Source organism: Ochotona curzoniae, unplaced genomic scaffold, assembly GCF_017591425.1.
Source record: "Ochotona curzoniae isolate NIBS_2020 unplaced genomic scaffold, NIBS_Ocur_1.0 scaffold_2453, whole genome shotgun sequence".
Lineage (NCBI taxonomy): Eukaryota > Metazoa > Chordata > Mammalia > Lagomorpha > Ochotonidae > Ochotona > Ochotona curzoniae.
In genome coordinates, this window is record NW_024467094.1 from 10,322,096 (window position 1) to 10,349,014 (window position 26,919).

The following is a 26,919-nucleotide window of genomic DNA, read 5'->3' on the forward strand; positions in this document are numbered from 1 at the left end:
GAGAATGAGGAGGGCGGAGAAGGAGCCCCGTAGGAGAGAAGGCAGAGTTTGTGTGTGACTCACCATGCTAATGACTGCTGCTGCAGCCCGCTCCCCGGCTGCCCTGGTCTCCCAGACAGTCCACACTCATGGGTCCGGCATGGGAGGATGCAGCCAGCAGCGACTATGGGCTGGCCAGCGCTGGCTGTCAGGGTCTTGGGACTCCTGTGTCACCCCCAGAGGTCTGGGCTGGTGTAAGAGCCTCCATCTCTCGCCCTGCCTCTTGGCCCAGCCCATCTGCCCACAGGTCACTTCAGGGGAGTTGAGGAGGCAGCAAAGGTCGTTCTGTCCTCAGGCCTGGGATGGCTATGGGCAGTCCTCTGCGCACCCTGAGGCACTCCCAATGGGTGCTCTCAATCTGTCTGGCCCCTCTGGAAAGCTTACTTCTCCGAGTTGCCCACATCCAGGGCCAAACCTCCCAGCCCCGAGGCCAATTTGTGTTCTCCTAAGCCTGCTGACTTTGGGTGGGAGGTTCCCATTTCCCAACTCCACTCCAGCCTGACAACAGCCTGCTCCGGACACTTCCTCCAGGAAGCCTTCCTCCCTTGGGATTCCCCTGCCTTTCTCTAGAAATCCCCTCTTCTGTCCCCTCCCTCTGTGGCTCTCAGTACCTGAGGAAGGCTGAAGTTGAGATTGGCCTTTCAGAGTCATTTCCGGTCCACACGGTGCTTTCCCTGTCCATCTCATCCTCTATGGCCGACCTGTCCCCTTCCCTAACTTGATGACCCCTGGCTGCTGGTCACCTCTTGGGGTCAGCCACAGCTCCTAAGTGGAGTCTGGGCAGCCCGTCTGTCCACAAGCTTATTCTACCAGGGTTGCCCATGTACTTGCCAGAGTCATAGCTACCCCAGCTCCTGCTGGTCTTTCATGGCCCCCCAGTCTTGGTCCGGGATGACCCCTTTGTCCAGATTGCCCTCTGTCTACATAGCAGCCTCTAGGGTCCCCCTCCACCAAGCCTCCCCACTCTCCTTGCAAGATGTATGAGTTTCTGTTCCCCAAGTCACTGCCCTCCCCAGCTCTGCAAGGAGCCTTGTCCCTTCCAAGACCTCAGTCTGCCCTGCTTTGGGGAAGCGGGGCTGGGAGAGAGGGGTCCGATAGCCAGCCAGCCACAAGCTGGTTCCCCCAACCTCCATCAGCATCAGTTGGGGCTGTGGAGTCCCCAAGACCAGGGGAACCCAGGGTTGTTTTACGAGGAGTAGTATCCAAACACAGGGAAGTGGCATCTTGCTCTGTTGAGGCCAAGCCCCTTTGACAGTCACCATGAACACCCAGTCTGCGGAGGGTGCTGAGAAGGCAGGACTGCTCAGCAGGTGCTTGGAGGTGGGTGGCGCTGGCCAGAGGTCCTAATGGGGGTCAGGGGAGTGGTGGTTTCTTTTTTTGTTGTTTTGTTTTTTTTTAAGATTTTATTTATTTATTTTATTACAAAGTCAGATATACAGAGAGGAGGAGAGACAGAGAGGAAGATCTTCTGTCCGATGATTCACTCCCCAAGTGACCGCAACGGCTGGTGCTGCGCCGATCCAAAGCTGGGAACCAGGAACCTCTTCCGGGTCTCCCACACGGGTGCAGGGTCCCAAGGCTTTGGGCCATCCTGGACTGCTTTCCCAGGCCACAAGCAGGGAGCTGGATGGGAAGTGGATCAGCCGGGTTTAGAACGGGCACCCGTATGGGATCCCGCTGCGTTCAAGGCGAGGACTTTAGTTGCTAGGCCACTGCGCAGGGCCCGGGAGTGGTGGTTTCTAACTGATCCCTCTCTCAGGCTCATATGGGGAAGCTGTGGGGACAGCATCCCTGTTCTTGAGAAGGGTTGGCGACCTGAGAAGGGGAAGAGGGTGCCCCACTTTGGGAGGCGGTTGTGAACGTAGGGTAAATGTTGATATGTAGGGCTCAGCTGCCCTCTGCCATTCCTTTTTGCCTTATCCCTGAATTGCTGCCTGTCAACTGTGTTCCAGTCATGAATGCCCACCCCAAGGAGATGGTGCCGCTCATGGGCAGGAGAGCCACCATTGCCAGTGGGAACCCTGCCATCCTGACGGACAAGAGGCCAGCTGAGGTCACCCCCACCAAGAAGAGGTAGGACTGTCAGGCTGGGGCCTGCCAGGAGGGGGCTGGGTGCTTGTTCCAGAGAGCCCTGACCCTGGATGGACCCTAGACTCTGTCTTATCAAGGGTGGTAGCGGCCAGGTGTGACTGGGCCATAGTGGGGGCGGGGGCAGCATTGCATCCTTGGGGTGAAGGGATCAATATGATTAATACATCAGGGAGGTCTCTTTGGAGGAGGAAGCGGGGCATTGAGGTGAGAACACTCAGGAAGGCTCTTGAAGGAAGAGTGGGACTGCTGGACATCAAGGACAAAAAGTGAGCGGACATTCCATGTAGCATGGACCTGCAATGGGATATGTTTTTTGCATGCACCCATGGCTTCCATCCACAGGGCACCTGGCCAGGTTGCTCAAGCTCTGTAACCCCAGCTGTGTGCCAAGGGGTTGCCAGCCATGGCACCGGCTTACAGGGATCATCAATGAGGCACCCAACTGCCCATCTCAGTGCCTGGTTTTTTTTTTTTAACCTTCTCCATGGTCATTGCCATTAGCACTCCACAGGGTACCTGGGGATTGGACAAGGTTGGCAGGGCCCATTCTGTTTCCCCCTGGGGACATGTGTTAGGAGCTGAGAAGGAACTTCTCTAGGGTCACCCTCACTGCCCCTGAGCTGCCTCCCCCCACAGCTATGCTTCCCTTGGGATAGGTTGGCCCATTTGCCCTGCCGCCTCTGCCCCATCCCAGCCCTCCTCTTCGGCCAGAGGTGAGTGTGATGTTGTCCTTCTGTCTGTTGGTTCTGAATCATCATTGCCAAAGGGTCCTGTGCACCAGACTTGGGACCAGGTTGGGATGGAAAGACTGGGATTCAGGCAGGAAGATGACCCACCCACTGTGAGCAGGCCCAGAGAAAGAGAGTGGGAAAGAGGAAGAGAGAGGGTGAAGGAGTGGGTGGGGCCCCGCGAGTGACTGGTCATTCTGACCCTGTGGGCAGTCTCAGGTGTTTCACGGAGGAGGAGGTGTTGCTAAAGAGGACTTGGGTAGGTGGCAGGGAAGGGAAAGGGCATGCCAGGCAGCAGCATGTGGAGAGAGACGTGCTGCAGGGAACAGCAAAGAGCCTGGTGCAGTGGCAGCACTGGCTGGCTGAGTGGAGGAGTCTTGGTGTGGGGAGGTAAGTCCTGCTGGAGAGGGCTCTCAGGGGTCAGGTTTAGAACCCAGGCAACCCCCGGGGTGGTGTGGATTTTCTTATGGGGAGTGACTTGGGGAGATTTGCATGAGAGGTTGTTCTTTGTGGAGCGGAGTCTTGGGGCAAGGGGTGACCCCTGTGACAGGCTGGTCTGTGAGGTCCTGCTGCCTCTGTCCCAACCCAAGCCTCCCCTTGGGCCAGACACTAGCTTGGTGCTGTCCTTTAGGCTGTGGCTTTGAGTTACCACGCCATGTAGCTCCATGTGCCAGGCCTGGGGTTGGGCCCAGGATGGAGATTAGGCTTAAATATCACTCCCCAGGTGACTGGTGAGGCTGGTAGTCTGAGAGGCAGAGGAGGGGACAGAACAGAGAGAGGTTTTCACACCATGCGGATGGAAGAGGGGCAGAATGAGGAGGAGGAGCCAAGCAGCTTAATCTTCTGGTGAGGGCCCCTGGACGGCCACCAGTGCCACCTCTGATATGTGCCCATCTGAGGAGAAGGGGCAAGATCAGGAGAAACGAGCCAAGCTCAGGTGTGAGATGTTGGGAAACAGGTGCCGCAGGGACATCCAATGGATGCTCCAACCCAGAGTGCCTGGGGAAAACTGGGCCAAGGAGGAAGATGAGACATTGCCTGGGGTGGGAGGGTGCAGGCTGGGTGAGGCTGGACTCCTTCGGGTAGGAGAGGAGCACAGCCAGCAAGGACCACTCTCCTGGGATGGAGGACAGGAAAACCTGCGGGTCTGCCCAGCAGGACTGGTCCGGCTGCTTTCGCTGAGCACATCCGCACTTGCTCAGAAACTTAGCTCCTGGGGCAGGCTCAACCTTGGCCCACGGTTTTGTTTCTGGAAATGGTCACTCCCCTGCCAGGGCTCTCAGAGGGTCCCCATGTGCCCGAGTCTCCCCGATCCTGGAATTGGGACCTCTTTCCCTGCACTGAGTGGAGCACTGGGTGTAGAGACAGAGCAGATCATATGTAAAGAAAGAGGGCCATGTGGACCAGGGAAGAAACATAGACAAAGGATGGTGTTGAAGGTCCCAGGTGTGTGGCATGGGGAGAGAGCCGGAAGTCCAAGCTGTCACTACTCCCTGCCCCGCACTCAGCCCATTATGCGTAGCTGTTATCACAGTATCCTTACTGGGCCCTGGGCAAGGGGATGCCCAGGGTATGGAGCTGTAGTAGAGCTGACTGGCAGGGCTCAGAGGACGTGAGTACTTCTTGGAACAAAGCAAGTGGCCAGAGAGGCTGCTGGCCAGACTTGGGGTTGCTGAAGGAGAGGGCTAGGGAGCCAAGAGAAATGGCATGGAGCTGCCCGCCTGCTGGAGGCAACAATACACACACGTGGGGCCCTTCGATCTGGGCCAGAGCAGGAATAAACAGCACCTGCAGCAGACAGGCGTGGGGATATCTGTGTCCAAGGTCTTGTCACGTGCTTATGATGGCTGGGTGCGGGGGCAGGTAGGGCAGGCAGGGGACTGGGCCTCCTGGTCTAGCCCTGGGATGAAGTTCCCGGCCAGGAACTGAGTTTTGTGCAGCCCACTACTCACCAGCTTCCTCCTCTCATCCCATGCTCCGGCCATGCAGGACCCTCTCCCGCAGGCTCTGCCCTCCGCTTCCTTCCCTGGGGAGCAGGGAGTTGGGGCAGCTAGGTGGGAGGTGTCTCTTCTGCTGCTCTCCAGGCCATGAGACCCGCAGTACCTGGCACTCCAGAGAGCTCAGAGCCCTCCCCAGTTCCCGTCCTCTCCAAGGATGTTGACATGGCCATTGGGACAGCTTAGCTCCGGCTGATGTCCCTGGGGATGGGGCCCCCAGAAGAACATTTCCTCCATCCATCTCTCCCCGACTTCCCAACAGAGTGAAGGAGTAGGAGGGAAGGTGGGTGTAGGAGTGGGTGAGGCGATGAGCAGGTGACCTGGTGTGGCCCAACCATCATCCATGTGGGTGAGGACACCTGGCTCAGAGAGGTAGCGGGACCACCTGGTGTCACACAGGAGGCAGGGTTGGAGCAGCCAGGCTTCAGGTTCTCATCCCAGGCTTTCTCCTTCTGTCTTCTCTTCTGGTCAGATCAGCTCAAATCAGGAGGTTCTTCTTGGCAGGCAGGAGACAGGCACACATGTCAGCTAGGACTGCTTTCTCCCTTCTGGGGTAAGCTCCGAGGCCTCGGGCTTGTGTGTGCCTGAAGGAGAGCCAAGAGATTCCCAGGCTGCCCCAGTGGTCTCTCCTGCTCACCCTGCCCTGGAACGTGGTTCAACCCGGCAGCTCCCATGCAGGCCAACTCCTGGAGTAGGTTTGGCTGCCTATTGGCCCCGAGGGAAAAGTACAGCAGTGAGGATTGCGGTGTGTAGGCTGCAAGCCAGGGCACCAGGAATCGGATTCTTGCATCAGCCTGGCTTCCAACCCTTGGAGCTGTGCATTAGTTAGGTTTTGGTGCCTTTAATTCAAGGGCGATAGGAAGCTTCCTGGGCAGGTGCAGATTTGGCTCGTAGTCTGGAGGTTCAAGAGGCCCCATTGGGCTGGTGACTGGTGGAAGCCGGTGGGGGTGCAGCAGGTGAAGAGGAAGAATGAGCCAGGAGGCAGGGACTGAAGTCAGGCTGGACTTGGCTAAAATAACCACCCTTCTAGTAAGAGTCACCTTCTGAGGACACGCCCCTAGGGGCCAAGAGAGCCTGCCAGGACCACCCCTGGGACATCACTGTTGGATCAGGTCCCTTGGCTTTCAGACTGCAAAACTGAAGCAACTGTGGGAGGAGTCTAGAGGCCAAGTCCTCCTACACACTGCACCCCAGGGCTCTCAGCTCCCAGGATGGGGCTATCATGCCTTCTCTGATTGGCCGAGTTTTTGAACTTGATGGGGCTGACTTCCCTTCAGGAGATTTTCTGGGGTCTTGTGAAGTGGAGGCGGGGCAGGCAAGCCCTCTGGGGCTCGGGAAGGAAGCAGTTAGCAAAGGTGCCTGGGACCCTGCCCACCTGGAGTCCACTTTCCTGGTGGTCCCTGGAGTGGTGCTGCAGCAGGTGCAGTGTGTGTGTGTGTGTGTGTGTGTGTGTGTGTGTGTATGCAGCCAAGGGCACCCTCACCCCAGGCCCTACCAGGAGGCTCCCTTCTGAGTATGTGATTGTGGTTTCCCAGTGTACACGCCTCTGTGTTGATGGGTGCATCTGGAGGGGCGGGACAACTGCATGGCTGGAGTTACGTTCTGGGAGTCCATGTGTCCCTGGACAGTGAGTGTTTGCTTTTCTCTGGGGGCCCTGGACTCCTCTCCTTCATCTCCCAGTCCAGGTAAAAAGTAGACCCTTGTCCCTCCTGCTCCAGACTGCCCCAAACCCCTGGACTTCCTGGAGTGGTTGTCCTGCTGACAAGGAGTTGTTGGCATTGCCTTTGGCCCCACAAGTCCTTCCGGTCTAGTTCAACTGTTCTTGGCCATTTTTGTTGTGCTGATCAGAGGGGGCAGAGGGTGGCAGAGATGCTACTCTGGCCTCTACCCTCCCGCTCAAGAGCCAAAGGGACCTAGTACAGCTCCCAGACCTGCCGCCTCCCCTGGGAGGGCCTGCCTTCAGAGCTGACTCCCAAGAGGCAGTGGGGCATCCCTGGGGGTAACTTGCCTCCAGGTCCCTGTTCTCCACCACAGGGGTAACCCTCTTTTGGTACCAGACCACTTCCTAGAGAGATCCTTGGGTTCAAATGACAGGAGTCACCCAGATCCAGTCTAGACTCCAGCACTGCCACCTCCCTCCCTGGGACAAGTTGCTTCAGCCTCCAGCCTCCCAGTGCCTGGGCAAGGCCCTGTGTCCCGGAGTTGTGGACATTCTCCCTGGCAGGGCTAAAGGCCCTGCCTGGCTCTCACAGCCTTCCTTGCTGTCCCCCCAGTGCACACTTCTTCCTGGAGATAGAAGGCTTCGAGCCCAACCCCACTGTGGCCAAGACCTCTCCCCCAGTCTTCTCCAAGCCCATGGACTCCAACATCCGGCCTTGGTGAGTGCCAGCCCCTGTGCAGCCTTGGCTCCAGCAAGCAGCAGCTCCAGCTCCCTATGGAGTGCTGCCCCCATCCCTTTACGACCCTGCTCTTCTCTCTGCCCTCCACGCCTGCAGCCTCTCTGGCAACTGTGACGACATGGACTCCCCCCAGTCCCCGCAGGACGATGTGACAGAGACCCCGTCCAATCCCAACAGTCCCAGGTGAGTTTGGCTGTCTCCCTCCTCCCACTGTGCCCGCTGAGGGGGCAGGGTCATGCTGCAGGGCCCTGTGGGAAAGAGGAAGACACCACCATCCTTAGAGGGTGGAGACAGGCATGCAATAAGTCAGGCTGTCACAGATAGAACAGGAAAAGTCCATCTCACATAAGTGGAGACAGAACTAGCAGCCATGGGGAGTGGGCAGGGGGCAGCTAGGGGCTGGGGGAGAAGCTAGCTCATGGGTGCGGAGTTGGACAGGCGAGGGGAACACGTTCCGGAGCCCTCTGCATGGCCACGTGGTGATCATGCATCTTGGGTGCCAGGACAGCTCCAGGAGAGGGTTTCAATGTTCTCATCACAGAGAAATGATAAACGGTTGGGGTGACGGCTGCACTAATTGCTCTCATTTGGTTATTACATACTTTTATCCCTGCATGCCAACATCACGTTGTACCCCATAAATACGTCCAATTATGTGTTTGTGAGGAATGAAGAAAATATGCGCTGGGCATTTGGTGTAGTGGCTAACATGTCCCTGGGGACGCTCACTTCCCATCTGGGAGTCCTGGTCCTGCTTTTGATTCTGGCGTCCTGCTCATGCGCACCCCAGGAGGCAGCAGGCACCACAGAGGAGTTCTGGATTTTAAGGAGATCTAGATTTTGTGTCTGGCGCCAGCATTGATCTGGCCCGCAAACTGGCTGCTTCAGGAATTGTGGGGTGGGTGCGTGGGTGGGTGGGTATGAACTAGCAGATGGGAGATGCCTGTCTCTCCACTTTTCAAATTAAATGCAGAAAAATAGAAAAAGGTACAACCCAAATCTCCATTCCTTTTAAAACATTTATACAGCAACCATGAGCACTTCAGCCTAAGCACAATTGTGTAAATTGAAAGTGCTTGTGTCCACACCAGCAATGTGACATTGCCAGAATGTGTGCGGACCAAAGACATTGATGTGTGGTCAGATTAACCTACTGCATGAATGGAATTTGAACCATGCCAAACATACCAGAGAAATTTCTGTTCTGATTTCCCTATGCTTGGGCCTAGATGGTTACTATGTGTATCCAAATATCTGTATTTTAATCAAACGGGATGGCTTAGGGGGTAGGGTGGGGGAAGCCTGGGACAGTACAGGGACCTGGGTGGGCATGGGATGCATTGCCATTGCAGAAGATGCTGGGGGGCTGCTGCAGTTGACCCTATGGCTCTGGTAGGAGATGGGGAGAGAACAGAGTTGGGGGCACACTCTTGGTGTGACGGAAATCTTTTCTGGCCTTAGTGCAAACCTGGCCAAGGAGGAGCAGAGGCGGAAAAAGAAGCGGCTGAAAAAGCGCATCTTCACGGCCGTGTCAGAGGGCTGCGTGGAGGAGCTGCTGGAGCTGCTGGCAGAGTTGCAGGAGCTCTGTAGGCGGCGCCGTGGCCTGGATGTGCCTGGTCAGTTCCTGGGGGCTGAGGGCCTTGCTTGGCTCCTCCTGCCCGTGCCTCATTCTGCTGGCTTGTGCAGGGACTTTGAACTAGATTCTGAGGGCCGTGGAGAGCTATGGAAGGGTCTAGACAGAGGAGGATCATTGGCTAATGTGGCCACAGGAAGGTAGGGTTAAGCTGGGGAAGGCTGCTGGACCAGTAGAGCTGGGGGAGGGGAGCCATTCTGGAGAGTTCTTTAGGCAGTGAGATGTGGGGAGAGGGGTGACAGGGAGGAGAGGCAGAGGGAGGCGGCTGGTGGTGCTATTTGCCCTGGGGTAACTTGGAGGATGGCTGGAGCTTTAGCTGCCCTGGAGGAGGCAGTGGCTGGTGGAGGGGAAACAGCTGGGCTGTGTTGGTAGGCTTGGGAGGAAGGGGCTGGCAGCACCAGGGCATGGTGAGAAGGTACAGAGGGACACATCTCTTCTGAAGGACAAGTCCCACAGTCCAGCTAGAAGGCTGCAGACAGGGCAGGAGGGCTGGAGAGTGGGGCTCGGTGAGGGGTGCAGCATGGGCGCAGCACCCAGAGGTGAGACTGGGAGGGTGAGGGCAGCCGGGCCCTGCTGTAGCTGCACGCTGCTCGGCTGCCCACAGACTTCCTCATGCACAAGCTGACAGCCTCGGACACGGGCAAGACCTGCCTGATGAAGGCCCTGCTCAACATCAACGCCAACACCAAGGAGATCGTGCGCATCCTGCTCACCTTCGCCCAGGAGAATGACATCCTGGACAGGTTCATCAACGCCGAGTACACGGAGGAGGCGTACGAAGGTAGTGGGGGTCGCAGGGCCTGGCAGGGAGGTTCAGCCCAGGGTCTCCAGCTTGCCTGTCCTGATCCTTCTCCCTTCTCAGGCCCTGTCTGATCCCTCCTGTCTTCTCTACAGTATTTGCAGCCACAGGGTTCCTTTGGGGATTGCTGGAGTCTGGTGGCTACAGCCAATGCCCTGGCATTCTTAGGGTTTTACCGAAAGACATTGATTTTGCATATTCTGATTGAGTGAATATATGACTGTCAACTGGTGGCTACCGTACGTAGCCTCTGTTGCCTTGGCTATCAGTCCTTACTCTTTCCTTTCTCAGTTTCTCCCTGTCTTTTCCTTTTTACTCCAAGCTACCTCTTGTTGCTGGGCTAGCTTGGGTGTGCCTGGTCCACTCTCCCTGTGGGTAGGGCCATTTATATTGGCTCTTCTCAGGCAGCCCCATGGAATCATTGCCACCCCAGCCATCCCCTACCCTCCTTAGGGCTCCCAGGCAGTCCTGGGGCCCACCCACTAGGCGATGTGGGTCCTTGCCCTGTGCTGAGAGCCTCTCCGCCTCCCCGCAGGCCAGACGGCGCTGAACATCGCCATCGAGCGGCGGCAGAGAGACATCACCGCCGTGCTCATCGAGGCCGGCGCCGACGTCAACGCGCACGCCAAGGGGGTCTTTTTCAACCCCAAGTACCAGCACGAAGGCTTCTATTTCGGTGGGTGCCGCCGCTGGCACGCCGGCGTGGGGACCCCGAGCGGGGAGACGCCCTTGCAGGGTGGCCCGAGGTCGCAGCGGGCAGAGCCCGGGCGGCAGGGGAGGGCCACGGTGGGAGACCAGCCAGAGAGAGGCAGGGTTGCTGGGGAAGGAGCTGTCTCTGGTGTTGAGTAACAGGGGGACAAAGAGAGAGTCCCTCTTCCCAGGTGAGGCAGTGGGGTGGCTGGGTTCCCCCGCTATGGCCTGTGTGTCGGGCCTCTCAGGGAGTCAGGAGCAAAAAACTGACAGACAAGTTCTGGGCTCCAAATGTTATGGTTAGGATGCTCCTGACAGAAAATAGTAATGCCTGAGTAAAATGTGGTCAATTCTAAAACTAACCTGGAGAGGGAGACAGGGAAGGAGAGAGAGGAAGAGAGAGAAAGAAGAGAGATGGGCCGGGTGTGATAGCCTAGTGTTTAAAGTCCTTTCCTTGCATGCGCTGGGAACCCATATGGGCGCCAGTTCTAATCCTGGTGGCCCCGCTTCCCATCCAGCTCCCTGCTTGTGGCCTGGGAAAGCAATCCAGGACGGCCCAAAGCCTTGGGACCCTGCACCCGCATGGGAGACCCGGAACAGCTCCTGGCTCCTGGCTTCAGATTGGCTCAGGACAGAAGATTTTCCTCTCTGTCTCTCCTCCTCTTTGTGTATCTGCCTTTCCGATAAAAACAAATAAATCTTTTTTAAAAAAGAAAGAGAGAGTGAGAGAGAGCGAATCTTTAGTCTGTCGGTTCTCTCCCCAAATGGCTGCAACAGGCAGGTCTGCACCATGCTGAAGACGGAACCCAGTAACTCCGTCCAGGTCTCCCACGTGGGTGACAGAGGCTCTAGTACTTGGGCCATAGTCTGCTGCTTTCCCAAAGAAGAGGGCTGGATTGCAAGCAGAGCAGCCGCTCCGATATGGGAATCCGACAGTGCAAATGTTGGCTGAAGCCGCCGCTCCCCAGGCCAGCTCCTTCTCTTTTCCTAACAGGCACATGTGCAGTCTGCATTGTGCAGGTACAAAGCTCCCTGCCCTCATGGCACTTCCATTCCTAGGCTGGGAAGAGAGAGGCCCTAAGTGCTATTAGGTATTATGGGCAAATTTGTTGAAAATGACAGGTGCTGTTGAAAAGATACCAAGTCAAAGGAAAGGGAGTCGGGGATTTTGACTAGGGTGGGCATTTTGTCTGTGGCTGAGCTGGGCAGTGTTGGTGAGCCAGGGTGGAAGCTGGGAGGAGATGGATCAGCCAGGAGGCTAGTGAGCTAGCTTCAGGCTTCCCCCTGCATAGTGGGGAGACAGGCAGGAAATAGGCTGTGGGCCCTGCTCCTGGGGCTCGGGGCTGCTGCCTGTGGCCTGTGAGAGAACCAAGCCCCTCCCTCAGGCGAGACGCCGCTGGCCCTGGCAGCCTGCACCAACCAGCCCGAGATCGTGCAGCTGCTGATGGAGAACGAGCAGACGGACATCACCTCTCAGGACTCCCGCGGGAACAACATTCTGCACGCGCTGGTGACGGTGGCCGAGGACTTCAAGACGCAGAACGACTTCGTGAAGCACATGTATGACAGGATCCTGCTGCGGAGTGGCAGCTGGGAGCTGGAGACCATGCGCAACCACGACGGCCTCACGCCGCTGCAGCTGGCCGCCAAGATGGGCAAGGCCGAGGTGGGCCCCGGGGGCGGGGTGGGGGTGATGAACTATTCTTACTCTGGGCAGCGGTGGGCGGGGTGGGTTTGCTCTGAGTGACAGCTCACAGCACAGCACAGTGGAATAAGGGCTGAGGACCTGCTCAGCCCTTCCCCCTGATTCTCTTTGCTTCTGTCTCTTACCCTGGGAGCCTCTGGTTGGCATCAGCCTAAGGGAGCTTAGGGGCCCAGGTGATGTTATGTTCCAAGTGCATTGTGACTGCACATTCTTGGGGGATGAGGCACTTACGTGGAGGCTTAGTGTCAAGCCCTCGGGCCTTGGATTTTCTTAGAAGGATGGGAGTCCAGAGCCAATGGGCTGTCCTTCCCCAGCCAAGCAAATGTTTGGAGCCATGTCCTTGGCAGAGAGCAGCTGCATGGGACCCAGGGTGCCTGGTGTGCAGGGCTGGAGGACCTCGAGGGAGCCTTGGGCCATCCTGGGCTCAGCTGCCTGTCAGTGACTGCAGTCATGACTTGGTCAGAAGTCAAGATCAAGACCCAGGTTCTTCTTCCTGGGGGAAGATTGGGCCTCTAAGTCTACTCTGTGGCCGCCTTTATTTCTTAGCTCTTGCAGTGGGCTATGCTATGGCTCCTGGGAGGCAGCAGGAGGGGGTAGGTGGCGGCTACTGAGCAGTTATGCCAACTTCAATCATTCCCCACCGTGCTCCCCAACCTCCAGCTCCGTGATCAGCTGTCCTGAAGCCCTTGGCTGCTGTCCTTGAGGTCAGGCCAGGGCTGCACAAAAGGCCTTTTGTAGCTCTTGTAGGGAGAAGGGGTGGAGCATGGCTGCCACAGAGAATTACGTGCCCGTCTCCCCCAGTGCGGGCCTCCCGCAGGTTCACAGGAGACTCAGTGTGTGATGCAGGTCATGCCTCCTCCAAAGGCCCCTCCCCTGCATGCTGCTGTCCCTGGTGTCCTACACCAAGCATGGCCCAGCACGTTCGTGTGTTCTAGATGACAGGGTGGCCACCACGCCTGGTGGGAGACACCTGCCTCGTTCTGGGGTCCGCTGTCTTCTACACAGGCCATTTGGAAAGCTCCTCCACTGGTCTGCTTCCCTGGCAGGCCAACACAGCGTTGATGTCATTTCCTGTCCCAATCCCAGATCCTGAAGTCCATCCTTGGCCGTGAGATCAAAGAGAAGCCGCTGCGGGGCCTGTCCAGGAAGTTCACCGACTGGGCTTATGGGCCCGTGTCCTCCTCGCTCTATGACCTCACCAATGTGGACACCACAACTGACAACTCCGTGCTGGAAATCATTGTCTACAACACCAACATTGACGTGGGTCTCCTGGGTGGAGCGAGGGCAGGCCCCCAGGCCAGGGGTCAGAGGGTGCTGGGGCTGGGGCGGGGGAGCATGCCTGGGGCTGCTGGCCGTATGGCACCGCTTGTCTCCCACTCCTAGTCTTAGTGGGCATAGCTGGGCACGGGAAGGGTGGGGCTGAGGGGAGCTGCTGGGCTCAGCTGTCCCTGCTTGACCTCAGACTGTGGACCCCCAAGCTGGGGTTTTCCTGAGCCCTTTGGGTGTAGGCATGTGTGGGTAAGGAGGTTATTCCTGTTAGTCCTGTCTGTGTGCCTGGGCTCAGAATCCTTTCTTCAACTGTCGTCCTGAATGGGGCCAGCGAGTACACAGGTGGAGCCATCAGGAGGGCCTTCTTGGAGGAGGCCAGAGAGGGGAGGTGAGCACAGCTGGAGATGAGGAAGGAGGAGGGGCAGTAAAGTGGCCGGCTCAGCCTATATCCTCTGTGTTTCCCCAAGAATCAGGCTGCCGAGAGCCTGCTTTGTCCAGGCTCTCCCTGGTTGCTCATGGTGGCCTCACTGGGAGGCTGTTACAGGGGCTGCCCCCTCGGCCATCCCCCCTGCTAGCTGGGTCCCTGCTGCATCACCTGCACCTGTCATAGGCCACAGGCTCCCTGGTCCACGTGTTCCAGAAGGGAGTCTCAGGATCTAGGGGTCACCCCCCACCCCCAGCCTTTCCAGCCAAACCAGTTCCTGCTGGTGCCTCCTCCACGGAGCTCCCTCCACCCTCCCGGGTGTTGTCTTCCTGTCTCCCTGTAAGCCCATGCCCACCGTGCCAGTCGCTGTGCCCTTCTTGCCCTTCTTGCCCCCAGAACCGGCACGAGATGCTGACCCTGGAGCCGCTGCACACGCTGCTGCACATGAAGTGGAAGAAGTTCGCCAAGTACATGTTCTTTCTGTCTTTCTGTTTCTATTTCTTCTACAACATCACCCTGACGCTCGTCTCCTACTACCGCCCCAGGGAGGAGGAGGTGCGTGTGGGCTCACGGTGGGAGGGGCCCTGGGCTCAGAGCCTGAGGATCTTGGAGCTGCCCTCTGTGTACATGAAGGAAGCTGAGGTCCAGAGAGGGACCCTCTGGGGGTCTCATCCCTTAGGCCTGCAGGGTGGTGCTGGGAGAACATCCAGCCTGCCTGCTTGTTTGATCTGGCCCTGCCCAGACAAAATTCAATGTACTACATTGAATTGTGTGGCCTGTGAAGGAGGTTATAAACATCTAAATGGGACTGGGTGGGGGAAGGGTTTGGCTGCCCTTGCCTTGAAGTCTGTAGGAACTGAATGCGGAGTCTGCAGTGAATTGTAGAATTAGGAGCCCTGGGCTCCCCGCAGGCCCTCTGTCAATCCAGGACGGAGTGCGTGTTTGTGGGGTGGGGACCATAGGAAGTGGGAGGTAAGGGTGGTGGCATGGACCAGCTCGCCTGCCAGTCCCCTGGGCCAGCTCAAGTGTGCACCTTGTTCAGCTGTGCCAGGTGGCAGTGCTAAATGTCTGGGTTGTGGGATTGCACTCCTTACTGGGGAATTCTGGTTCCTTTCGTGGCTGGAGAAGACAGGGGCAGGGAAGGGGCTGCTACTCCTCTTGTCACTTACTCCAGAGATCAGCTTACATGCCAGCCTCGGTGTAGCTTGAGCATTCGGCAGGAGTCACTGGCCCTCCAGAGCTGGTACTGAGCCCTCTCTTCACCATCCGCTTTCCTTCTTCCCCAGGCTCTCCCGCACCCCTTGGCCTTGACACACAAGATGGGGTGGCTGCAGCTGTTGGGGAGGATGTTCGTGCTTATCTGGGCCACGTGCATCTCTGTGAAAGAGGTGAGGGGGCCACTCAGCCGATCAGGCTGACACAGGGCTCCAGGCAGGCTTCTTTTGAATATGGGTTTCTCATTAGAATATGGAAATAAATGAACAGGATGGCCTGTCCTACCTTCTTCCCCCATCTACCCCTTTGCCCATCTGCCCACCACCCACCAGCTTCTCAGTGCCCATACTCTTGCCACCAATCACCTGCCTATTCTCATCAACCCAGCAGCGCACTCAGCTGTCACTCATCCATTCTAGCGCCCCTTCCCCGTTCATTCTCACCATCCTTCCCACCTCGGTCCAAACAACTCTCCACATGTCTCTCTTTTAATCTGTGCACACATCCATCCAACCGGTCAACCAAAAGGTACCTTCTGAGCATCTTCTTTATGTGGGGGCAGGCAGAAGTGATAGGAATGAAGGGACTCTGCCAACCTGGAGCTTATAATTGGGTGGGGACACAGCCTAGACACAAACATACAGATTTAAGGCAGACTCTGAAAAGGGCCCAAAGTTGGATTTGTAAAGTAAGGGAGATAGCTTTTTGTCTGGGAATAGGGGAAGATAGGCAAGGCTTGGAGGCAGGGGTTAGGGTGGGATTGGGTATGAATTATCCAGGGATGCAGAGGTCACAGAGTGGGTGTGGTGAAGAGTATGCACAAAGGCTCTGAGGTTGGCAAATGGCTGTGTTTAGGGGATGGCAGGTGGCTGTAGTGGTAGTGTGGCCATGCAGATTCTGGCACAGGTTCCCTGCCATGTACCCTTACCCTGGGTCCTGCCTGGGCCTCCCTGTGTCATGGTCCTGGGGAGACACCCCTTCCTGGACCCCTAAGTGGGAGGGGGCACAGAGAGCACAGTTGCTTTTCCTTCCTCCCTGGCTATAGGGCATTGCCATCTTCCTTCTGAGACCTTCGGACCTGCAGTCCATCCTGTCGGATGCCTGGTTTCACTTTGTCTTGTAAGTAGGTCTGTCTGCTTGGTCACCAGCTCACAGGTAGGGCGAGGGTCCTGTGTGGTGGCTGCCACGTTCCTCTACAGCACGTCACTGTGTCCCAGTCCTTGTTCCAGGCCTTTCCTCCTTGCCTGCTAGGAAGAGATGACTGTAGAGAGGGTCAGAGAGCCTGAGGGCTGTGTCTATTGGCTGGTGGCAGATGGGTGGCTGACCCCATGTGCCCCACGTGGAAGCATGAGGAGCCTTAGCAGTCGACTGTTTCATAAAGGCACGTTGCAGGGCAGCGTCTTCTGTGGCCTGGCTGGGCAGAGGCTGCCAGGGTAGATGGAGACTGGCATGTGCTTGGGAAATCTTTTTGAGTTTCCAGTTTAGACTGCACTCAAGCTCCTGGGAACAAGGGTGTGAGTCATTCACAGTCACAGTGACTTCAGTGGTGCCCAGTCTCTAGCCTCCTTGTCATTGGCTTTGCAAGCTGGTGCAGGATCGTGCCATGAGTGCTGGGCGGAAAGCCCAGCTCAGCAGCTGTCTGCATGAGGTCATGGTCAGCAGATGTCCAAGGCTCACATGAACCATCTGGAGATGAGCAGGGGCTGACCTGACACTGCTGCCATGGGGAAGGGTGGGGCCGGAATGGGTCTGGGAGCTTGGGATGGAGACTGTAGCGTTGCCCAGGTGTCTCCTGTGAGCCCTGAGTAGTGTGTAAGAGTCCGAGTCTCACCCTGATGCTTACACATGCCCGTGTTTATTAAGTATGATCCTGCCTTGCACATGGACACAGTTCTTTGTCCTTGTGAGCAGGTGAGGCACCCAGGCACGGCAGGAAATGGTTAGGGAAGGTGCAGTATTTTCTTTGAGGAAGTTTGAGGGTTCTACTACCGAGAGAAACAGTCCCTGCTTTTCATCCAGAGAACCCCCCATGTGTAATCTTCTCTTGTGGGCATGGAAGAAGATGAAATTCTGTTCCATGTCTATATACATATATATTTATCTCAGCTGTGTCCCTGCTTAAGCTAGGTCTTTAATGGTGGAAACTGCCAGATGTGACAGGCAAGAGGGAGGTTTTTAGATGTGTGTAGGAACGCATTTTGTTCTTGAATGTTTGGGGCAGGCATTCTGTATCCATGGGTTTGATCAACTAAAGATGGAAAATATTTGAAAAAAAATTATTTCTGTGCTGAGCATGCATGGACATTTTGTCTTTGTCCTTATTCCTAGAACCACATAGCATGGCTTGCTAGCTTGTATTCACCTTGTATTAAGCATCAGAAGTAATCTAGAGGTGATTTCAAGGGCGAGGGTGGATGTGTGTAGTTTCTATGCAAAGCCCACACCCTTTCCCAGAAGATCTTGAGCAAGGAGGGTCTTGGAACCCATCCCGTTCATCTGCTGCTTCAAAAATTTTCAGTGGTGAAATGCATACTGCATGAACGCTGCCATTTTTTTCCTCTTAAATAATTTATTATTTAAAAAAAATAATGATCACATGGTTGATCAGGGTGGAAAGGATCAAGGTTTAGGGAAAATTGGGTGAATTTGTTGCTTCCAAATTTGCTATTTCTTCTTGTTGTTACTGGAGGAAAGGGAGAAAAAAAGGGGAAAACTGCTCATGACTTTCCACACGTCCCAGTACCCAGGAATGAGGAACCACCACTTCATATCAACCCAGAGTCTCAATGTGTACATATTCCAAGGGTTCCGTCCAAGTGGTTTGGATAGTTCTGGAATGCTGCCAATTTCACTGATCCGAGGATGATGTCGCCCTTCCAATGTCCATTAGTTCCATTCACCAAAATTATTTGTTGTCATTGTTTGTTTGGGGTTGTTGTCCAGTTAGTTCTGTTTTGCTGCCACAGCACCAAATGTGCTGCCTTATTCTCCATTTTACAGCAGGGCCTGTCTGCTGCTCCACCTATTTCATAGCGTAGGGCATGTTCCTGCTGGCGAGTCCAAGAAGCTGGAACAGATATCCCAAGCATCACCAGCTTCTCCACCTCTGGGGCTCACAAATTTGATACCCATCTATTACGTGGGCCCTGAGACCCAGATTAGGAGATCTAAGCCCTGCCAGATTCCCAACTCCGGGCTTCATGGAACCAATGTCCCCCTAAAAGGGGGCTCTGGGATCCGGACCAAGTGACCCACACTCCACCTCTTTCCCTGTCCTAGAGGCTCAGAAATCCATCCCCCACCACACATGTGGGCCTCATGACTGGAGCCAAATCTACCCTACCCCTGTCGGATCACTTATCCATGGGATTTATGTGCCTGGCCCCCGCTTGGCCAAGTTTGACATGTCTCGCCTCACCCGAGCTTCTGCTATCTTTTTGTGTCACCTGGCCCAGTCTAGTTTGCACCCTGTTCCAGCTCCTGTTGGTGGGTACTGCAGCCTGTCCCAGCCCAATCTGATTGCTATCCCAGTCCTAATGTGGACTGGCTGGTGTTGCGGCCTGATCTGGCTTCTCCTGCCCCCTTTGCTGGCTCTCAAATCTGCCAGTGGGTGTTATATGTTAGCCCAGACTGGTCTGTCCCCAGACCTGACCCACATATATGCCAGCGGGTACTGTAACCTGTCACGGCTTAGGCTGCTCCTTGCCTTGCTTCTTATGCTCTCCTACAGGGTCTGGAACACTGCCATTTTAAAGCACATGTGTGCAATAACTCTTTGTGTCATGCAAACCTGATGGCCTACACCTGGGAACCAGCAGCCTCCACGCCCCTTTCCCTTCTGCTTCTTTCTCTATGAGTTTGCCTAATCTGGTATCTCCCATAAGGGGAGTCCTATAGTGTTTGTCTTATTATGATTGTGTTTTTTTCACTTAGCACGTATCCTATTTTGTTGAAAAGATTAAGAGAGGCCGATATTTGGTACAGTGGTTATGCTGTCCCTCGGAACTCCATGTCTCATGTCAGAATACTTGGGTTTGAACCCCAGTTCCACTTCCAGCGTCCTGTGAGGGCACACCCTGGGAGGCCATAGGTGTTGATTCAAGTGCTTGGGTCCCTGCCACCCATGTGGGAGACCTAGTTGTTGATGTTTCTAGCTTTGACCTGACCCAGTCCCCGCTGCTGTACGTGTTTGGAGGGTGAACTAGCAGGTGGAAAACCTCTCTCTCTCTCTCTCTCTCTTTCTCTCTCTCTTGCACTCTCTCTGCCTTTCAAATGAAAATTAATTTTTCTTGAATAAAAGAGGGTATGCTTTGGGAGACTGCTATTATTGACCTTCAAGTATAGATGTTGGTAGCTCTTGTCATTTTGGTTAAAAATGCAGTCTTTCTCTATCTCCTTGGTCTACCTGGGAGGCCCTCAAATCGATTTGGGATTCAGAAATCATGTGAGTGATTTAAAACTGTGGCTTCCTGGGAAGAATCTCCTGGGAAGCTGGGTTTCTTGATTTATTTTTCAAAGCATCCATGTCAGCTGCTACCTTCCCACCATGGACCCCGATTCCCATCTTTCGTGCAGTTGGTAGGGCTGAAGTTGAAACCCAGTCAAGTGAGTCTGAGGCTGCTGTCCCTGTCTTTTCAACATTAGCCTCTGGGGTGACGGTTCAGAGGTTCAAGGGAGGCCTGGGGTTTGGATGTCTCTGCCCTGATGTGGAGCAGAATTAAGTAAGGCCCTTGTCTCCTGTGTCTCCTGAACAGTTTTGTCCAAGCTGTGCTTGTGATACTCTCTGTCTTCTTGTACTTGTTTGCCTACAAAGAGTACCTCGCCTGCCTCGTGCTGGCCATGGCCCTGGGCTGGGCGAACATGCTCTACTACACGCGGGGGTTCCAGTCCATGGGCATGTACAGTGTCATGATCCAGAAGGTGCGTTGGGTGAAGGGCCAGGGAGGACGGCCTGATGAAGGCCGAGTGAGGGCAGGGAGACGTGGGACTGGCAGGCCGCAGGCATGTGCTCAAGGCTTACGCTTCCATTGTGCCTTGTTTCTCACAGGTCATTTTGCATGATGTCCTGAAGTTCTTGTTTGTCTATATCGTGTTCTTACTTGGATTTGGAGTAGGTAATTGATGTGTGATTGTCTTGACTCCCGTACATGTGAAAGCACTTTTCCAAAGTTGAAATGACAAAAGCACACAGCAGCCTTCACAAAGACTCTGTCACCTGCCCATGGGGTGTTTTCCAGGTGTTGTTTATTGATTTCTCTCAATGACCTTCTCCCCCTCTTCCGCCACTACAAAGTAACTGAGGCTCGAAGACTTGAGCCTGTCGCTCTTCCCCGTTCAGTCCACTCCCACATGCCTCCCTGACTTTTATAATCCCAAGAAGCCTGAGAAAGCCTTGGCAGGTGCTTTGGACCCTCTTTTTTGCAGTTGGGGGGACTAATGCTGACTGATGGTCTTTGCAAAGTAGGGACAAGGAAATGCGTTGCAATACCTTCCTTTGCCCTTCAGGTTGTACTTTACCTCAGAGAACTTTGTGAGCGCCTCTGACCTGCCGAGGACCTGGCCGCTGGAGCCCACCCCTTTCAAATCACCCCATTTATAACAGAGAACAGCACAGGCCAGTTTTATTCCTAACTGTGTGTGCAGAGCAGATGTTGCTCCCAAACCAGTTGTCTCCTCTTCCCTTTTCTTTCCCTGTGAATGTTGGCCTTCAAAAGCAAGCAGTCTGAAGCTTTTATGGAGTGGAAAATTTGCTTATTTATTTTCTCCTCTGTCAGATCATTTATTCATCCATTCATTTTATTACTCAATAATTTGTCCATCCATCCTTCCACCCGTCCATCCATCCATCCATCCACCCACCTCCCACTCAGACATTCAGCAATGGACTGTTACGGTGGTATATGGGAAAGGAGAGAAAAGTGAAATCTCGCTAAAGTAGAACTCACAACATAGCATTGGGAGGAAACTCAGGGTCTTAAATTGTCAGGCATACAGGAGCTTCAAGATGAACGTGGGGGCCAGGGCAAGTGCACATGCATGCATACACATACACTCAACACACACTCACACACACAGATTATAATGAGCAACTCTGCTGGGCTGTGAGTGACCAAGGACCAAATTGTGAGGTGGAGGAGGGAGGGAGCTTTACTGGGTGAGAATGGCTCTGCAGGAAGTCAGGGCAGGGAACCCCACCTGGGACAGGCTCTGTGGGACCTGAGGCTGGAGATGGGTGTGAGTTGCCAGAGAGCAAGAGGCCACAGGCTTGCATTGTGGGTTTGTGTGGGTGCATGTCCGAGTGTGCATGAGTCTGTGGGGACAGTGAGCCAGGCGGAGAGGCTCATGGGAACCCATCCTGTCCTGTCCCCCCAGCCCTGGCATCTCTGATTGAGAAGTGCTCCCAGGACGACAAGGACTGCAGCTCCTATGGCAGCTTTGGGGACGCGGTGCTGGAGCTCTTCAAACTCACCATAGGCCTGGGTGACCTGAACATCCGGCAGAACTCCAAGTACCCCATTCTCTTTCTATTCCTGCTCATCACCTATGTCATCCTCACTTTTGTCCTCCTCCTCAACATGCTCATCGCCCTCATGGGGGAGACGGTGGAGAACGTCTCCAAGGAGAGTGAGCGCATCTGGCGCCTTCAGGTGAGTAAAGCTCTCCCCCTCCCACCCTGGGGACTCAGCTCAGCACCCAGTCACTGACAACCGCTGCACTGGTGGGGCTGGGGCAGGGCTTGGGAAGCTGCGTATTATGCCCCCTTGTGATTGACCAGACCTCTTTGGGGTCTTTGAGTGAGGGGCTAGGAAGCATGGTTCAACAGCCTGTGTGTGAGAGAGACCCTAGCTAATGGAGGAGCTCCGCTCAGACGTGACTTTGGTGATTGGGGGGTGTGGAGGGGTGACCTTAGGCTATGTTAACAGGAGTATAGGATCTGGGACAATGAAGGTGATGGTTCAACACTACTCAGTCCTGCCTTCACACTGCTCACCTGCTGCGGCTGCCAGTCCGTCTGGTGGGTCTATAGGGAGGACTGGAGGCTGCGCCTCACAGGTTGTTGGAACTGGGGCTGGAAGAAGGTGAGAGCTTTGGCAGATAATTGCTTAGTTGCCTATGAAGGAGGGAGCATCTCCCTTCAGGGGCCCCACAGGGCAGAGTGAAGATACATGGAGAGCAATGCAGGTAGGAAAATTGTTTAGGGACTGGCACCATGGCACAGTAGGCTAAGCTTTCACCTATGCTGCTAGCATCCCATATGCACACTAGTTCAAGTCCTGGCTGCTCCCACTTCTGATCCAGCTTTCTGCTTATGGCATGGGAAAATAGCAGAGGATGGTCCAAGTCCTTGGGACCTTGCATCCATGTGGCCTTGAAAATGCTCCTGGCTCCTGGCTTTGGATTGGCTCAGCTCAGGCCATTGTAGCCATTTGGGGAGTGAACCCGTGGGAAAATCTCTCTGTCTTTCTCTGTAACTCCTTTAAATAAAAATTAGAAAATAAAACAGAAAAATATTATTTGAAAAGCAGATTTATACACACACACACACACACAGAAAGAGAGAGAGAGAGAGAGATCCACTGATCCACTTTTCAAATGGCCACAACTGCTAGGCTAGCTGAAATCAGATACTTCGATTCCTGTGGGTCTCCCACAGGAGTGGCAAAGGTTCAGGTTCTTGGTCCATCTGCTGCTTTTCTACAGTCTTAGCAGGGAGCTGGATCAGAAGTGGAGCAGCTGGGACTTGAACCAGCACTCATATGGGATGCCAGTGTCACAGGTGGCAGCTTAACCTGTTTGAGACACAGCACTGGCTCTGAGAAAATCTTTGATGGGCACAAGGAAGTGTCTAGTTATGAAGGTAACTTCATTAGTTTGTGCATACTGCTCAGGAGAGACAGGACAGGTTATGTCCAGGAAAGCTGTCAGGGGTTTCCAAGTCTGGGTGGGACTCCACCATGTCTGAATCTTCCTCTGTGGGATTACAGAATCTCAGTATTACAAGGGCCCTGAGCTTCTGGAGACCTTATGTGGTTCCTAAAGCATTTTGTATGTCTTCTCCAAACATTTTGTTTTTCAATTTTGCCTTCTTCGGATTCACTGAACCCTCAGGCTGTATGCATTAAGCATGCACCTGACATAGAGCTGTGCTCTATGACTCTGAGCAACCTGCCAAGGCTTGTTTAATATCCCCAGAGAGCCAGGACAATCTTGGAGTTTGAGAAGATGCTGCCAGAATGGCTGAGGAGCAGATTCCGCATGGGGGAATTGTGTAAAGTGGCCGAGGACGATTTCCGGCTGTGTCTGAGGTAACTGAGGACATGGGTCTTGGGGGTGAGTAGAGGCAGTCAAGAAGGTATCACCACTCGCTTGCTGTAAACACAGCCTCTGACTTGGGTCTTCGTAGAAGGTGGAATTGACTGTTATGGGTCACAGGCTCTAAGGCAAGGGTGCTGGAGCTTCCTGAGAGGGAAAGGGGAATGGCCCACTCTGCTCTCCCCTTCTGTCCCTGTGGGGGTGCCTTAGCAGCTTCTCCCTATCCAGGGTCTGGCTTTGCAAGCATTGACCAACCTGACCCTCTCTGTTCTGTCTGTCCTGCGTGGGTTTTAACAGCTGTGGATGTGGAGCCTTTACCATTGGCAAGTGGAAGTGAGATAGCTGGTTTTCTTTTGCATGATTTATTTTCTTCATTTGAAAGGCATAGTGACTGAGAAGGAGGGGAGAGAGAGAGTGTGTGTGTGAGAGAGATCTTGTACCCTCTGGCTTACTCCCCAAATGGCCTCAAAGACCAAGACTGGGCCAGGCTGAACCCAGGAGTCAGGAACTTTTTTTGAACATGGGTTCAGGGGCCTAAATACTTGGACTATCTTCTGCTGCCTTCCCAGGCACATGAGCTGGGAGCTGGATTGGGAGTGTAGCAGCTGAGACTTGAACTGTACCCATATGGGATATCAATGTTACAGTAGGAGGCTTTACCTACTATGCCACAATACCAGCCCCGAACTTCCATACTTTTAGCCTTCACATCTTCCTCTAACGTGGTTCTCTCTGAGCATGGCAAGTGTGATGTCTAAAGATAGACACTTTATGCCTGTAGGAGCAACTTCTAGGATTTCGGAGTCACTGAGAGCTAAAAAGATCCACGAGGCTTAGGAAAATGGGCATCTAGGCAAATTTCAAACACTGACAGTCAGGATCTTGATCCCTGGAGTGGACAGAAGGAGAACTACTTAGAAAGATTATCCAGCCCAGCATTGTGGTGTAATAGGTTAAGCTGCTGCCTGCAAGCCTGGGGTCCCACGTGGGTGCTAGTTGGAGTCCCAGCTGTTCCACTTCCAATCCAGCCCGGGAAAGCAGTGGAAGGTAACCCAAATGCTTAGGCCCCTTGCCCTCATGTGGGAAACCCACTGGAAGCTCCTGGTTCCTGGCTTCAGCCTAGTTCAGCCCCAGCCATTGCAGCCATTTGGGGAGTGAACCAGCCTGGAAGACTCTCTCTGCAACTCTGCCTTTCAAATAAACAAAATAAATATTTAAAAAAAAGAAGCCAGAAAATCCAAATGTTGCTCCATTTACTTGTGTTTAATGAGATGCGGTTGCCAAGAAGTGAGAATAATAGTTACTCTTGCAGGATTAATGAGGTGAAGTGGACTGAATGGAAAACACATGTCTCCTTCCTGAACGAGGATCCGGGGCCTATCAAACGGACAGGTAACTGCTGCAAAGCATTATGGGGTCTAGTCTGGTTGGTGTGACCTTGGGCCAATCAAGTTTGAGGGTCCTGGCTTCTCTCCCTCTGTGACACAAGAGGGTTGCCCTCTGTTGGTTCTCAAGTCTTTCCCAGCTGGGACAATTTCACAAGCTTAGTTGGAAAACTTCTAAAAAGTGGGTGGTGCCATAACACATCAGACACAGCATGCATAAATAGTCAAGATTCTGAAATACTTGGATTATTATTTTTTACAGCAGACCTCAACAAGATTCAAGATTCTTCCAGGAGCAATAGCAAAACCACTCTGAATGCGTTTGATGAAATAGAGGAATTTCCAGAAACCTCGGTATAGAAGCGGAGCCCTGAGCTGGTGTGAGCTAGGGCTGGACTGAGAGGCCCTTGTCAGTTGGTCTGAGTGGGCAACACCCTGGAGTTTTGTTAATTGGCAAAGTACACCCATGGCCACTGGTCCTGGCTGTGGGAGTGTCCTGAAGTTCTGGGTGAAGTCCCTGGTTTTACCATCGTAGGTCAGTAAGTGGGGGGTGGGGAGTGGGGGCGGGAAGAGGCGGGGCCTGGAGGCCAGGGTCGGAATCTTCCTGCTGCCAGCGACTCTGTCTCTCCTAATCATGACCCCAGCCCAGGTACTCCACGGACACCCACCCACTGTGCTTGGGTTGCTTGAATTCATGGGAAACTTTTGATTCTGTCTCAGGACGTGCAGGGTGCTTGAACTGAGTAGAGCTGGATGTCCTGCGGGAGGAGGGGAGTGAGTTCTGGAAACAACCTTCTAGAAACTTCAGGAAACAGGAAGCCACCCTTGGAAAGAAACTTGGGGCTCCGGATGTCTTAGACCAAGGGAGATTCTTTTTTTTTCAAGTAGCATGATTAACACAGGAGTTTATGTTCAGTAGAGAAAAGACATTTCAGTTTTGAATGAAAATTACTTCAGATGAAGAATGTGACTTTAAAAAAACTGAGATACAGGGTTTTGGGCTTGGGGGCTGGATAGAAGTGTTAGAAGCCTGGCCTCAGGGTGGTTGGGCAAGGACAAAAGGCTTTTCTTCACACACACAAAAGTTCACAGGAGACCCGTGGGTGGGACCTGCCTGCAGGCTGGGATCTGGGTGAAAGGGCTTGGCTCCGTGTCCCCATCTCCCTGTGGTGCCTTGCAGGGATCATGGCTTCCTCTGAAACAAAAACAGCAGCTACTCTATATATGCCCTCGAATCTCAGAGATTACTGGTGGCTGTCAGTACTTCTTTTGAGGGGATGCCTAACAAAATACTTGAAATGGCACTGGTAGTAAGTGCTTTTGTGAACTGTGAATTCGAAGCGGAAGGGGAAGGCTCGTGAGAGAGGAACATTGGCCAAGACTCGGGGCTTATTTTTAGATCTTCTTCCTCTGGTGTGCTGTCGCTATGATTACTCAGTTTGGGGCAGAGGTGAAATGGAATGGGGAAATTTTTTTTTTTTCTGGTGACCAGAGCCTAGACAAGCACAAATCCACTCTACCTCTGTTTCTCTGAGGGGCCGGGGCGGGGGTGGGGGGGGTGGTTTAGAAGGGAAATGATCAAGATGGTCACCATGAGTTAATTTTTAATTTCACATTTTAAAATTTATTTATTTGAGAGGTTGAGATAGAGGACTCCTATCTGCTGGTTTGCTCTTTTTTTTTTTTTTTTTTAAGACTTATTTATTTTTGTTGGAAAGGCAGATATACAGAGAGGAGGAGAGACAGAGAGGAAGATCTTCTGTCTGATGATTTATTCCTCAAGTGGCCACAATAATTGGAGCTGAGCTAATCCGAAGCCAGGAGCCAGGAGCTTCTTCTGGGTCTCCCACATGGGTGCAGGGTCCTTTGGGCCATCCTCAACTGCTTTCCCAGGCCACAAGTAGGAAGCTGGATGGGAAGTGGGGCTGCCAGGATTAGAATCGGCGCCCATATGGGATCTCACTGCGTTCAAGGTGAGGACTTTAGCTGCTAGCCATTGTGCTGGGCCCTGGTTCTCACTTCAAATGCTTGAATAGTGGCTCCAGGCTGGAGCTGACACCAGGATCCAGGAACTCAGGCCAGATCTATTGCATGGCTGGCTGAAATTTAATTACTTGTGCCAATACCACTGCTTCTTGGGGTCTGCAGGATCAGGTAGCTGGAACCAGGAGTGGAGCGAGGAATCAGCTAAACTCAGAGACTCAGTGAAGGATGAGGGTTTCTTAACTG

General features: G+C 54.1%; 1 protein-coding gene across 2 annotated transcripts; it reads left to right on the forward strand.

Annotated features, from left to right (window-relative positions):
* The first annotated feature begins 1,986 nt into the window (after nucleotides 1-1,986).
* On the forward strand, nucleotides 1,987-25,054 carry TRPV3 (transient receptor potential cation channel subfamily V member 3). 2 transcript variants are annotated; one of them, XM_041000612.1, is made up of 17 exons: nucleotides 1,987-2,112; nucleotides 7,129-7,233; nucleotides 7,351-7,437; nucleotides 8,716-8,870; nucleotides 9,492-9,668; nucleotides 10,222-10,362; nucleotides 11,762-12,042; nucleotides 13,168-13,344; nucleotides 14,174-14,332; nucleotides 15,064-15,165; nucleotides 16,038-16,111; nucleotides 19,747-19,912; nucleotides 20,040-20,106; nucleotides 21,365-21,639; nucleotides 23,186-23,298; nucleotides 24,618-24,697; nucleotides 24,953-25,054. In XM_041000612.1, exons 1-17 carry the CDS (start codon nucleotides 1,994-1,996, stop codon nucleotides 25,048-25,050), a joined length of 2,376 nt encoding a protein of 791 aa, XP_040856546.1. In that variant the 5' UTR covers nucleotides 1,987-1,993; the 3' UTR covers nucleotides 25,051-25,054. The 2 variants fall into 2 exon arrangements, with proteins under 2 accessions (XP_040856546.1, XP_040856547.1); XM_041000613.1 differs by having other exon boundaries at nucleotides 24,956-25,054.
* Nucleotides 25,055-26,919: the final 1,865 nt, after the last annotated feature.

Excerpts from the sequence above, each read along its gene's own strand:
- TRPV3 (XM_041000612.1), top strand. The coding sequence starts at position 1,994 with ATGAATGCCCACCCCAAGGAGATGGTGCCGCTCATGGGCAGGAGAGCC. Across the intron at positions 2,113-7,128 it reads GTCACCCCCACCAAGAAGAG|TGCACACTTCTTCCTGGAGA; the intron begins GTAGGACTGTCA and ends CTGTCCCCCCAG. Across the intron at positions 8,871-9,491 it reads CCGTGGCCTGGATGTGCCTG|ACTTCCTCATGCACAAGCTG; the intron begins GTCAGTTCCTGG and ends GGCTGCCCACAG.